At 43.4% G+C, this 14,939-nt stretch overlaps 1 protein-coding gene across 1 annotated transcript in view; it reads right to left on the reverse strand.

Annotated features, from left to right (window-relative positions):
* Positions 1 to 477: 477 nt before the first annotated feature.
* The window catches only part of KLHL6 (kelch like family member 6), an 88,466-nt gene continuing 74,004 nt past the window's right edge, over positions 478 to 14,939 (reverse strand). The window contains exons 4-7 of the mRNA XM_007935909.2: positions 8,216 to 8,453; positions 5,136 to 5,338; positions 2,884 to 3,097; positions 478 to 779 (exon numbers count right to left, since the gene is read on the reverse strand). Of these exons, the coding sequence (XP_007934100.1) occupies positions 478 to 779; positions 2,884 to 3,097; positions 5,136 to 5,338; positions 8,216 to 8,453 (957 nt within the window). The remainder of the gene's footprint in view (positions 780 to 2,883; positions 3,098 to 5,135; positions 5,339 to 8,215; positions 8,454 to 14,939) is intronic.

The following is a 14,939-nucleotide window of genomic DNA, read 5'->3' on the forward strand; positions in this document are numbered from 1 at the left end:
GACCTGGGTTTTAAGCTCCTGGTGTATCTACCTGCTGCTTGAATGACCCAGGACAAGTCATTGCACCTTGTTGAATTTTAGTTTCGTCACCTATAAAACAGAAGGAATAATAAATACCCAGTCACCAGGGCATTATGCTGGGCAAACCAGCTGGTATACCAAAGTGCCAGGCATAGAATCTGGTGCAGGGGAGGTGTGTCCTGAAGGTTAAATATTATTCTTCTCTCCCCCTTCTCTCCTGAGGTTGTCAAGCAGACAGTCCTGGCTGGTGTCAAGTGCTTCTGATGTTGTGGTTTCCAAGGTTCCCCCATGGTAAGTTGGAGTGAGCCCCTGATTAGTCCCCAAACTCAAGCCAAGCCCTCTGTCTGCAATGGGACTGAAGATGAGTGAGAGGCCAAGGAGAGAGGGTCAGGGGCTGCTTGTGCTCTGTCCAGGTTCTCGGTTTTGGTCCTGCGCAGCCCTCCAAATGTGTGGCTGTCAGACGGACACAGATCCCGGCACGATCCTTCGGATGTGAGTGTATGACTTCCTGATGGTGACGCTGCCATGGTGGGACACCCCCCGGGGCAGGACGCACTCCTCGGTCAGTTTCTGGGTCTCAGGGTCCCAGCACAGCACGGTGGCGATGACCTCATTCTTCTCGTCGCGCCCCCCAGTGATGTAGAGCCGGTTGTTGCAGGGGGCGATGCCACAGCTCGCCCGCTCGTGGCTGAGCTGGGTCACCAGGCACCAGCTGTCTTCCAGGGGGCTGTAGGCATACAGTGCCTTCATGGCCCCACCTGAAGAGGAAGGAGAAACACTGTGGGCATCCCATTATTCTTCTGGGTTTCTTCCCAATAAATCCTAACTCTGGCTGACTCAAGTCTACCATTTCCCAAAGAGAAAGCATAGCTGTGATGGCTGTCCACAAAGCCAGGGAGGGTCAGTAGGGGTAGAAATTTTCTAATGCTGAGGTATTTCACTAGCTCTTTAAGTTCTGCAGCCAGGTGCTAATTGGATATTAAAGGACACCTGGCTTAAACATGGCTACCAAAATGCCCCCAGAGACCACTCCCTGAGGAAATACCACCTGGTATGTCACATGGACTAGGTTTATAATCCCAGCTCTGCCACTACTGTATCTTTAACCTTGAACCCCATAACCATGGTGGTTATAAGACTTCAGAAGGACCACATAAGAAAAGCACTTGGCAGAGGGACTGGCACATAGAAGCCATTAAGGGTATTGGCTGGAGATGGTGGCATCTCTTTGTACACTGAGCATGACTTGAGTCACTAGCTTAAGTTACCCATTTTGAGATTAGACCTTTGAAGCCATCATGAGGCTGAGCATAAATGAACTCACACGAAACCAAAGGCATGGGAGAGAGATGCTTTTTCCTTAGTTTGTTCAATGTTTTGTCCCCAGATTAGCAATCATTTGCTGGAGGTATTTATTTTCTACAAAAGATCAGAGGGGACAGTTCCCTGGAGAAGGATATCATGGTTGGTGAAGCAGAGGGTTAGCAAAAAAGGGGAAGACCCTCAACAAGATGAATTGGCACAGTGGCTTAACAATGGGCTCAAGCATAGCAACTATTGTGAGGATGGCACAGGACCAGGTTTCGTTCTGTTGTACATAGGGTCACTATGAGTCAGAACCGACTCAACAGCAACTAACAACAACATTTATTTTCTGGCATCTCATTAATCAGTAGTTCTCACATTAATATCTCCTGAAGATTATTTAAAAAATAGGATTGCACATAGCCTAGTGTCCTCTTGTAAAAAGCTCTCTAAACCAGAAACCAAACCAGTTGCCATTGAGTCAATTCTGACTCATGGAGATGCCATGTGTTTCAAAGCAGAACTGCACTCCACAGAGTATTCATGGCTGTGACCTTTCAGAAGCAGATTGCCAGGCCTTTCTTCTGAGGCATCTCTGGGCGGGTTCAAACTGCTCTCCTTTTCATGTGCACCAGCAGGTACTCCAAAATGCTGCCTAAGGCATGTGATTGCTAACCAGAAGGCTGGCAGTTCAAACCCACCAGCCATTCCTCAGAAGGAAGGTTGGGCAATCTACTTCTGTAGTGATACCACTTCGGAAACCCAAGGAGGGGTCGTTAGGAGTCAGATCTGACTCGATGGCACCTAACAACAACAACAAGATAATCTTAATGATTTGTCAGAACTGAGAACGAACATCCTTAACAATTACAGGCCAGCTGTGGTCTGGTCTGGCCAGTTAGTCTTCTGGGCCAAATGCAATTTTTAGAGCCCCTGCAGCAAAGGCAGAGAGCATACTTTCCATAAACTATATGAATACAATGATATGAAAGAATAGACTTTCATAAGGCATCAAATGTTACTACAAAAAAGAAAATAAGAGATAATAATAACTACCACTTACTGGGGACCTGAGTCCCTGGGTGGTACAAACAGTTAACATACTGACTGGGACTGGAGATTCAAGTCTGCCCAGAGATGCTTTGGAAGGAAGGCCTGGTGATTTACTTTAAAAAAAAATCAGCCATCGAAGACCTTATCAAGGGCAGTCGCACTCTGACACACATGGAGTCAGAATCAACTCAATGGCAACTGTTCTTTATTATACTCAGCACATTTCAATTTCTGCATGTTTGCTAATACTTATAGCACAACTTCATTCCTGCAGCAACTCTGGCTCCTCCCTGGGCCACAGTGAGTCGATCTGCTTTGTATGACTCTAAGTGTGCACTAAAGGTAAGTTTCACCAAGCCCAAACCAACTCCATCTTCTTTTTCCTTTTAAACCCTACCAGCATCACCCAGGAATTTGTGAGTTCCCAAGAGAGGTTGTCTGATGATCAACTGACTGGCTGCATGGGACTGAGACAGATGAAAAGGAAGCCATTTACTCACTTACCAACAACATAGATGCGGTCCCGGAAACTCACTGCATTGATGCACTTAGCCTCCACTGGCATGGGTGACTTTAAGTTCCATTTATTGGTTGAAGGGTCATAACACTGAGTCTTATCTGTGGCCAGTTTACCATTGGGTCCTCCCCCAATCACATAGAGCTTCTTCTTATGGCTGGTGGCTGCAAAGGAACTGACGTGGACAAGAAGGGGTGCAGCCTACAGGGGCATGGAACATGAGAAGAAGCTGTTAGTCGTGCTACCCAGATTGCTGCCATGGCTCACAGGACATAGACCAGAAGACACGGAACATAACACTGGTCCTTCACCTAAAGTCACAAGACTGTGGACTTGACTCACCTTGAGCCACAGAGAGGATCAAGCCATACATTTCCCACCCTTCCTCCAGGATCCAGGTAGGCTAGAGCAGATTGTGTTGAAGTATTGCCAGCCTGTTTCTCCCAGGGCCTAGCTCTCAAGGGTGGAGGATATGGCAGGACTAAGTGTTTCTACAAATGAGACTGGCCAATGTTGGACAAAAAGTTTTACCAAATATTCATAGTCATTCATTCAAAAAATGTTTATTGAGTGCCTGCTAAGTGCCGGGCATTGTCTTTGGTGATTATACCCAAGAAGAAAAGTTGGTATAAGGCAAGCCAACTCTCCCATATTTGGAACAATGTTGCAGGCTTTGGGATTGAGTCAGGCTGTGCTTCTACCCTGTGAATTCCAGGGCTAAAGGGAATTTTCAAGAGCCTCTTGACCATTACATGACCCTTTTGAGTCATGGAGCAACTCTATGATGGGACTTGAAAATTTGAGAAGATCTTGGGTACATCTTTCATAAATGTTAAGGGTGGTGCAAATGGCTGACACTTAGTTGCTAACTGACAGATGGTCTGTTCAAGTCCACCTAGAGGCAACTCAGAAGAAAGGCCTGGAAATTATTTAAAAAATAATCAGCCATGAAGACCCTATGTGGCACAGTTCTGCTCTAACACACGAGGTCAACATGAGTTGGAATCAATAGCAACCTTGCCTAGGAGCTCTGGTAGCATAGTGGCTAAGACACTTGCCTGCTAACCAGATGGCTGGCGGTTCAAACCCACCAGCCACTCCTCGGAAGGAAGGTTGGGCAATCCTACTTCCGTAGTGATACTGCCTCGGAAACCCAAGGAGGGGTCGCTATGAGTCGGGGCCGACTCAACGGCACATAACAACAACAACAACAACAACTCTTTACTTATTGACTATCTTGTTATCTGACATTTTGCATTTGTGACAATAGTAAAAAATATACTGTCTGACTATTTTGCACATTAATGACTATTTTGGCAGTAACAAATATCAAGGTGCGAGACGAATAATGCTGGCTGTGATGGTTAAGGTTATATGTCAGTTTGGCTGGGCCATGAGCCTCCGTGGTTTGGCAGTTATGTAATGTAACTTGGCAGTTATGTAATGATGTAGTAATCCTCCATTTTGTGATCTGATATGCTTATCCTCCATTTTCACATAATACTGTTTTTCACATAATGACCTGATATTTGAAACCTATCTGTGTCGATAAGTGAGGGAAGGGTGCAGAGGCACTTTTGAAGTTGTCAGATCTTATCTGTATGCCATGGTGACCTGGTTATTTTTGTTTATGCCTACAGTGTCCATGTTTTACGCTTCATGTTCTGACATATGATCTGATAAGGAGAAGGAAATGTGAAACTAGGAATGACTTACAAATACAGGAGGTGAAGTTGCTTTATCTATTCCTGGGTATGGTATGTACCTGAGGTTGTGTTGTTGAAGTCTCACATACAAACACATAAATGGCTTATTATTGGTAGATAAATTCATGAGGGCTGACTTCTAAGCACTACCAGATGGGTTCAACAAACAGTGCCATAAATGGATCCCTGTGTGTCCAGTGTGAAGAAGAAAAGGGCAGAGGGCATCTGAGGAGACGGAGACTCTGGGCCAAGACATGCAGACTGTGGGATCCAGGCAGCTATGTGAGCCTCCTCTGGGGTCTGGCCAGGATCAGACATGTGACTGCACAGAGCCTCACCACCCAGAAGAAAGTCATTTTCATGACCTCATCACTAGTGTTGAAGGGACGGTGACCATGAGGAGGGGAGCCTCTATAAATGTTCTCAGTGGGAGCAGATAGATCAGAAGGCCAACTGTTACTATAGGTATATATTCATTTTTTAATCTCTGAATCAGAAATACAAACAAAGTTACCCATGGACATGGTCTCTACCTCTGACCAGCAGTTGTGGAAAGGGTCGTAGGTCTCCACATTGTTGAGCCGCTGTAGGCCATCAAAACCTCCAATCACAAAGACCTTGCCGCCCAATACCACCATCTTATGCCGCCAGCGGCCTATATTTAAATACTCGATTTGAATCCATTTGTTGATCGAAGAATTGTATTTCCAAACGTCATGCTGTGTTTCTTTGCCACCTGTACAAGAGATACAAAGCATTTAAGAAATCACCAGATTTTTCAGAAATATACTTTCTCTTATAACTTCTCTCAAGTCCGTAAATGCCGAGTCCCTAGGCTAGCCTCACGTACTGTTGTTAGCTGCTGTAGACTTGACCCTACCTCCTGGTAACCCTGGAATGAAATGCTGCCCAGTCCTACCCCATCCCCAGGATTAGTTGGATTGAGCCATTGTTATCCATACAGTTTTCATTGGTTGATTTTCAGATGTAGTTTGCTGGGCCTTCCTAGTCCACCTTCGTCCAGAAGCTCTGCTGAAACCTGTTCAGCATCATAGCAACACACAAGCCTCCCCTGACAGAAGTGGTGGCTGTGCATTAGGTGCATTGGCTGGGAATCAAACCTGGATCTCCTGCATGGAAGGTAAGAATTCTACCACTGACCCACCAGTTCCTCACAGCCCCACCAAAGCAAATCCAAGTGAACAGGGAGAGAGCAATGTAAGGTGGGGGAAAAGTATGTGCCAGAGTGTGGATCAGGGTGAATTATGTGCTATGAGAGGTTTATAAGGGTAAGCTGAAGCCAGAGAAGGCTTCAGGGAGGTGGGACCCAAGCCAGCTTAGGTGATTCAGACCCACAGGAACTTGGATTCAGTGTTTGCCCAAGGAGGAACAGGAAGTAAAACTTTTGATTGTGTAGTAAAGTTGGAACCTTGGGGCTGGGGGTATTAAGGCCTGGATAAGCAGGCAAATTAGAAGACAGACTTAGGTTCTATTTTGCTTACTTATTGAAACAAAAATCAAAATACAAGCCTGGAAAAATGACTAAGAAATCACAAAATTCATCTCTTGTCTGTAGGAAAATATAAGTGGGCTTGAACTGTTTTTAAATAATTTTTTATTTTAAAAGTCTAAGATACTCATAATAGGTAATCTGGGAATGAGCTGGTAAAAATTTTCCTCAGGACAGCTCTCTTAATAAACACAAAGAACATAATTGAGCAGGTAGGGAGAGTGATTGGCACAAAGGAGAACTGACTACTTTGGTGACTTTAATCAAGTATTTTTAACATCTTTTGCTTCCGCTTTTCCATCAGCACAGGTACCATCAACTATTTAAAATAAAAGATGTATTTTTTCAGACTTAGAGATGTGCACTAATGGTGAATGGACATCACTGACAATGCTCTGTGTCATGGCTGTTTTTCTCTGGGATGGAAACCAGAAGTGGGATTTCTAGGTCAATGGGCGTGTGCATCTTACCCAAGAGTGCTCCAAAGCTTTGTATATTTACCTTTCCCCATACTCAATCCATAGCAAATATTAGCAGTTTGGGCTTTTTTTTTTTTTTTTTTCTTTCTTTTTTTTTTTATAGTCTCATGGAGAAAAGTGATGTTAATGCTTGGGTTTTTTTGTTGTTGTTGCATATCTTTCTCTTCTGTAAATTTATAGTCATTTATTTTGACTCTTTTCTTTTGGGTTATGTACCCTTTTTAATTTTAAAAAATTTATTGTGGTAAAAGATATATCACATAAAATTTGCCATGTTAACCATTTTGAGGTTGTATGGGAGCTCTGGTAGCGTAGTGGCTAAGGCACTTGACTGCTAACCAGACGGCTGGCGGTTCAAACCCACCAGCCACTCCTCGGAAGGAAGGTTGGGCAATCCTACTTCCATAGTGATACTGCCTTGGAAACCCAAGGAGGGGTCGCTATGAGTCAGGGCTGACTCGACGGCACATAACAACAACAACATACCTTTTAGAAGGAGCTCTGGTGGTGTAGTGCCTAAGGCATCTGACTGCTAACCAGAAGGTTTGTGATTCAAACCCACCAGCCACTCTGCAGAAAGAAGACTGGGAAATCTATTTCTGTAAAGATCTACAGTCTCTGAAACCCAATGTGGGTCACCATGACTGAAAATCGACTCGATGGCAGTGGGTTTGGTTTTTTTGGGGTTTGTATCTTTTAGAGCTTTTGATTGATTAAAGGAAGTCCCTAGGTGGTGCAAATGATTAACACACTCAGCTACTAATCAATTGGATTAAGGTTCCAGTTCACCAAAGGGACCTCAGAAGAAAGGCTTGGTGATCTACTTCTGAAAAAACAGCCACTGAGAACTCTACAGAGCGCAAGTCTACTCTGACACATGTGGGGTCACCATGAGATGGAGCTGATTCAACAGCAACTGCTACAGGCATTTATTAAAAATACTGCAGGATGGACCCCATTTAGAATAAACCCAAACCAAACCAAACTCACTACCTTCAAGTGGGATCCGACTCATAGCGACCCCTCCTTGGGTTTCTGAGGCGGTATCACTACAGAAGTAGATTGCCCAATCTCTCTTCCGAGCTCCTGTTTACTTATTAATCTGTAGTAAATAGTTTCACTACCAGAGCTCCATGGAACAAACTCTAGTATCACTTTCCTTCTTATTTTTCCATGAAATATGGCACCTGTCTGCCCACAGTTTATTGTTTGTTAAATAATTAGGTGTTCTCTATCTTCTGGATGGGAGCTCTGGTGGCATAGTGCCTAAGGCATGTGACTGCTAACCAGAAGGCTGGCAGTTCAAGCCCACTAGCCACTCTTGGGAAGAAAGGTTGAGCAATCTACTTCCATAGTGATACCACCTCACAAATCCAAGGAAGGATCTCTATGACTCGGATCCAACTCCACGGCAGTGAATTTGGTTTGTTTTTTTGTTTTGTTTTGTTTTTATCTTCTGGATACTGCCAACATAAGACCACCTGGGCTTCTGGTTTCCATACCCTTACCTGATCAGAGTTAGATCATTGCCAAATCATAGTTCTTCTTTTAGGATGATTAACTCACTCAAGAAAATGCACAGTGCTGTTGGAGACATGCTTTGGCATCACGTGGTCCTGCTTACCTGATATGTAGACCTCATTTTTTAATGTCACGCATGCAAACTCCACCCACTTCTTATTTTCACTCTCCAGCTCATGCTCAGTCAACGGGAGCTTGGCCACCTCCAGGCGGCTGCGCCTCAGGGGGTCCAGGCAGGTTACCTCTGCCACAAAACGTTCATCCTTTGTGCAGCCACCAATGATCATGAACACTTCAGACTGAAACTCATGCATCCGGGGCTTGGTACGTTCTGAAATGATCTGGAAACCAATGGGAGTACATTGAGGCAGGATAGTTCAGTGGTTCAGAGCCCAGGTAATGGAGCCAGCAGAGCAAGGCCCAAGTCCCAACTCTGCCACTGTATAACCATGTGACTTGACCCCCTTGAACCTGTTTCATCCTAGGTATAATGGGGAGTTCAGTGGTAACTACCTGATAGGTTTGTTGTGAGGATTAAATGAGATAATACTTGTAGAATGCATGGCATGGGGCCTAGCACGTAATAGAACTCAGTAAATGTTACCTTGTGTTGTTTTTGCTATTTTAAGAAGTCAGAGTTTTTACCAGCAAATGCACTTCCTGCCTATTCCCTCCTGCCCAGTCTGAAGCCTTGGACTTTATTCCTGGCTACCACATACTCCCTCTAAGAACTCCTAGACAGTAGCACACACAAGCATTTGGAGCCTTGAACAAATGAAATAAATCCACACCACAGGTATATATGAACCCAGCTGAAAAAGGAGAAATATGGAGGCAAATTGTGATGATATCCAAGTTGACACACAGCTCCAACTATGACACAAACACACCAGGATTCCTTTCTGACTCCACCACTTAGGGCCAAGTGATCTTGGAGAAGTAACATAACTTTTGTAAACAGCCTGCAGTCGTTTCTATGCCCTCAGGTCACTGGAGTATTCCTGAGGTAGGAGAGTAGCAGAGCACCTGGCACATACACAGCCCTCAATAGATGGTGACAACTGTTGGAGTAGGAGTAGGGGATTTAGTAGATGCTGTAGTTTGAAACCAGCAGCTGCTCCTGGGAAGAAAGATGAGGCAGTCTGTTTTTAAGAGATTTACACCCTTGGAAACCCAATGGGGTAGCTGTGAATTGGAGTTGACTTGATGGCAGTGATTGAGACATTAATATTAGGAGCCCTGGTGGTGCAGTGGTTAGGTGCAGTCAGCAGTTTAAACCCACCAGCTGCTCTGTGGGAGAAAGATGTGGCCGTCTGCTTCTGTTAAGATTTACAGCCTTGGAAATCCTATGGGACATTTCTACTCTGTCCTATAGGGTTGCTATGAGTCAGAATCGACTTGAAGGCAAAGGATATGGATTGGGGTTTGATGTATTAGAGTCCCTGGGTGGCACAGATGGTTAAGCATCCACTCACTAACCCAAAGATTGGGGGTTTAACCCACTTAGGAGAAAGGCCTGGCAATCTGCTTTCAAAAGGTCCCAGCCATGAGACTATGGAGTCCAGTTCTGTTCTGAAACATGGGGTCACCATGCATCAGAAGCCACTTGATGACAACTGGTTTTGTTTTTGTATATTGATATTATTAGGAAAAAGGAAGAACTGCCTTCCTCCTGTTTCCATCCCTCCCCTGGGCTTGATGGGGAAGGTTCTGTGGGGGTGCTGATGGGAGACCACAAGGCTGTGCTCATTTCCCAGATGGCCAAAGCTGTTACTTTTTCCTTCAAGTTTAGGCTGACCTAACATGGACTATGGCAACTTTGATCTTGTCCACAGGTTGTAATAGAACAGATTACAGAAGCAGAGACTGAGCCCTCAGGTGGTGAATTATCAGACCAGCCAACACCCAATTTCTGCTTTTCCATAAGTCTTGTTTTTCTATGCTGAAGAGCTATATACAATACATTTTTGCATCCTCAATTCTTGAGGCTGGACCATACACACAAATGTATGGCCTACAGGTCAGCAGAAAGGAATGGGACGTGTGTGGCAGAACTGAGCCTGAGGTCATTGACAGTGGAGAGGCCACTGAGTTAGAGATGGGAGGCGTGGTCCAGGGACTTTGGAGGCCCTCTGGTAGCATAGTGGCTAAAGCACTTGACTGCTAACCAGAAGGCTGGCGGTTCAAACCCACCAGCCACTCCTCGGAAGGAAGGTTGGGCAATCCTACTTCCGTAGTGATACTGCCTCGGAAACCCAAGGAGGGGTCGCTATGAGTCGGGGCCGACTCGACAGCACACAACAACAACAACAATGAGAGCACCAAGCTGGGAGGACAGGATCTGAGCACTGAGTTGGCACCGAATACAAACTGCCACACCTCAATTTTCTTTCCAGCTGTCCGTGTTGGTTACTATCCATAAACCTCCTCTCCCCAAGCTGAAGCACAACCTCCAGGATAAATCGACACCTTTTTTGTAGGGGATTTAGGTGCTTAAAGGATTGGTTCACCTTGCGGAATTGGTTCACCTTGAAATAAGGTGATCCTTACTTTAATTTTGAGAACCAGACTGACGTTTCCACCCTGAAGCCCCCATTTTGTTCATAATGCCTGCTCTCTCACCTTAATGATCTACTGGGAGACTGGACTAGCCTTGATCATACTTCCCAAGGTCCATAACTGACATCCTGAGTCTGGCCTGTGGAAGACTGACTGAAATTCCTAGGTTACCATAATATCTGTCCTCAATTTCCCACATCACACCCTCCCCATACACTTAAGCCATTCTGAACTTTTGTCCTTTGCTCCAGGAGGCCATTCCTAACTTTACACACATTTTCCCATAGCCCTGAATTTCCCTCATCACAGCACTTTTCACATTCAACTGTAAGTACTGTAAGGTCCCTGACGGCAGGAACAGCCTTTATACTTCAGTGGACTCCCCAGCACCAAGAACAATGCCTGGGATTTATGGGCTTCCATGAATGTTGATTGAATGAATGAATGGGAAAGCTAGGTAACTCAGGTTGCTAAGAGATTATTTGCAGTCTAAATCATTGTGGTAGTCAGCTCCAATATGGTCCCAAAGATCACTTCCTCTAGGTATTTATATGCTTGGGTAGTTCCTCTCTCACATTGTTCCAGGGTTGATATCAGTGACTAGTAGAATATGGCAGGAGTAGTGGTGTGTCACTTCAGAACTTAGGTTATAAAAGGTACTACAGCTTCCATCTCAGTCACTTCTCTCAGTCTCTTTCATAGATTGTTTGCTCTGAAGGAAATTAGCTGCTATGGAGAGGCCCGTGTTGCAAGATACTGAGGTCTCTAACCAATAGCCATTAAGGAATTAAGGATTGCCAATGATCCTTTGAGAGGGCTTAGAAGTGGATTATCCAGCCCCATTTGAGCTTTAAGAAGAGATGCAGCCCTCGTCAATAGTTTGACTGCAACCTCATAAGAGACCTTGAGCCAGAACCACCAATCTAAGCTGCTCCCAGATTTCTGAGAACAGAAATTGTTGTTTAAAACTGCTACATTTTAGAGTAATTCATTACCCAGCAATAGATAACTAATACAGTCATCTAAGTAATGATACTGGCTGGGGTACTGCCAAGTGGTGGCACTATTACCAATTGTAAATTCAGCTACCTTTTGCAAAATACTAACTCCAAAGGCATGACAAATGTCAATCTGAAGTTAGAGATGTAAAAGTTTTGTTGCAGACATATAAAAATGTTTGCTAATGACTCCCACGCAACAATCAGGCTTAACCAGTTTATTTTCAGATTGATAAAAATAGAGCAAACAGTTGCATCTTACTGACTTCTCACTATTCACAGAGCCTATACAGGGAGGAGCAAACAGAAGCGACCATACTGCTTCAATAAATTTGCCCCCACACCCCACACACATCAGAGCAGCCTTTGGTAAACACCAAGGTGATCTCTGGAAATTTAAGAGGACATGAAATGAAGGGACAACTTTTTTTTTTTATCCAAAGGCTTCTCCCAATGAAGACACCAACTATCACTCCTAAATCAAATGTAGGGTGATATTTCCTTTTAGGATTCTAACATTTCCCACCATCATCACTACCACCATGAGCTTAGAGGAAGGATAAGATTGAGAGGAGGAGGTGATGATGGGTCAAGAAGGATCAGAGTTTGGGAAAAGAAGGTTAAGGGGAGAAGTGTGTTCAGAGTAGTCTCCAGGCTCACACTACTGTCATCAGGAATAAACCCAAGATCATTCAAGCAGTGACCAGACAGGGAGTTTCAAGGTTATCAACTGGCAATGAGACCCCAACTTGGAGATCACATTGGTTGGTTCATGGATACTTTACCGACTCAGTTGCCCAGAGTATAAAATGGGAATAAGAAAGTGGACTAAGTCAGTTTTTTTGGGGGGGAAAAAAAAAGCAGGAAAAGTCTTGGTAACAGTGAAAAGAGAACATATCCATGGAGAAAGATAAATGCTTGCTTGTAGGAGATAAAACAAGTATAAGGAAACTGAATGGGAACAACATCCTTTATTTGCCATGTGCCAGATGCTGTGCTAAGAACATCTCATTAATTATTTTATTTAATTATTGAAACAGTTCTATCAATTGGTAGATATCATTATCCTTATGTTATAGATCTGGACTGAGCCTTAGAGCAGCTAAGTAACCTGTCCAAGTTTGCACTGTCAGTAAGTTGTGCAGTCAGAATTAAAACCCAGATTTACTTGACTTTGAGCCCAAGGTCCAGCCACTGAAGACTTGTCCAGATATAAGAATTCTCTCTCCTTCTAAATCCAAGCTTTATAAACTCCTCCCCTGACCCCAGCATTGCAAATACGAAAGGCAGTGCAGATAGTTCATAGCAACAATTTTGCAGAAGACATAGTAGTGACATTTTATTTCAGGGTAAAGTCTTTATCACTTGATTTCAAGGACTTGGGAAATAACAGGCAGAAACAAAAGTAGCTAGGATATTGTAAGTATAGTTAATCAAGACTCGACTTTAAAGGATGAACTCAAAGCAGTTGCAGACAGAGACTGAGACTTGTCTGCAATTAGTAGACAGGCTTCGATATCCAGGGCTGAGCTGTCTGCCAAGGGCCGACATAGCCAGCATGGCATAGAACCCATGTGTTGCCCGAACTTCCTCCTTCATTTGCTTAATGCCCTGTCTTCTCTGACGGACCATAAGCTCAGTAAGACAGAGACATTTTTTTTTCAGGGTCTGGTGCCATATCTGACTTATTGTTGGTGTTCAAGATTTATTTGTGGAACATGAAAGCATAGTGTATTAAAATTTATGGGATGCCTTTAAAGTAGTATTTAGGGGGACATTTATAGCACTAGTGCCAATATTAGAAAATTAGAAAAATCTCAGATCAACAACCTCAGCTTCCATCAACTATAAAAAGAAGAGCAAATTAAACGCCAAGTGAGCAGAAGAAATGAAATAACCAAGATCAGAGTGGAAATAAATGAAATAAAAAACAGAAGATAATACAGAGAACCAAATGAAACTAGAAGCTGGTTCTTTGAAAAGATCAATAAAATTGACAAGTCTGCAACCATACTGATCAGGAAAAAAGAGAAGACACAAAATACCAATATCTATAATGAAAGATGTAATATCACCACAGATTGTACAGATATTAAAAGGAAGATAAAGGAATATTATGAACAACTTTATGGTAATAAATTCAACAATTCATACCAAAAACCAAACCAAACTAACTGCCGTCAAGTTGGGTCCAACTCATAGTGACCCCTCCTTGGGTTTCCAAAGTGGTGGCCTTATATCTATTAAACAAATACAATTTGTAGTTAAAAAATATTTCCACAATGAAGATACCAGGCCTGATAGTTTCATTGGTGACTATTATCTGCAGAGTGAATAAATAAGCAGTAGATCTACAGACAGCACAGAACTGGAAAAAACACAGAACAAGGAAGAGACTCCAGAGAAGTGTCAGGCAGACAACACCTGAGCTGACAATACTTTTGGCTGTTTTCAGTGGAAAACTCAAATGGACTAAAGAAGAAAGCTTGGATGAATAATCAGCATCTATGGAAGCAGCTGCCAAGAAATCAAATGACAAATTGCATTGGACAAATCTGCTGAAAAAAAAAACTCTTCAAAGTTTTAAAAAGCAAAGATGACTTGATGACTAAGGTGTGTCTGACTCAAACCATGGTCTTTTCAATTGCCTCATATGTATATGAAAGCTGGACAATGAAAAAGGAAGACAGAAGAAACTTTGAACTGTGATATCGGTGAAGAATATTGAATACACCATGGACTGCTAGAAGAGCAAACAAATCAATCTTAGAAGAAATGCAGCCGGAATGCTTAGAATGTTTAGAAGCAAGGATGCTGAGATTTTGGCTTGCTTACTTTGGACACACCATCAGGAGAGACCAATTGCTAGAAAAGGACATCATGTTTGGTAAAGTAGAAGATAAGTGGATCCCTCAATGAGCTGGATTGGCACAATAGCTGCAAAAATGAATCAAATGATCCATTGATACCAATGATCGTGAAGATGCCACAGGACCAAGCACCATTTTGTTCTGATATGCATAAGGATGCCATGAGTCAGATCTAACTCAACAGCAACTAACAAGATATGTGTGGGTATTCATGTGTGCAAACTGTTACCAGACTATCCCTATATCATTACCCATTGATGGTGTTCCTCTCCACTAAGCCTTTTCTTTTCTTTATAAAGTTCTAAATTATGTTGTTGTTGTTGTTGTTATGTGCCGTCGAGTCGGCCCCGACTCATAGCAACCCCTCCTTGGGTTTCCGAGGCAGTATCACTACAGAAGT

Source organism: Orycteropus afer, unplaced genomic scaffold, assembly GCF_000298275.1.
Source record: "Orycteropus afer afer isolate SDZICR_OR568_19922 unplaced genomic scaffold, OryAfe1.0 scaffold00032, whole genome shotgun sequence".
In the NCBI taxonomy this organism is placed as follows: Eukaryota; Metazoa; Chordata; class Mammalia; order Tubulidentata; family Orycteropodidae; genus Orycteropus; species Orycteropus afer.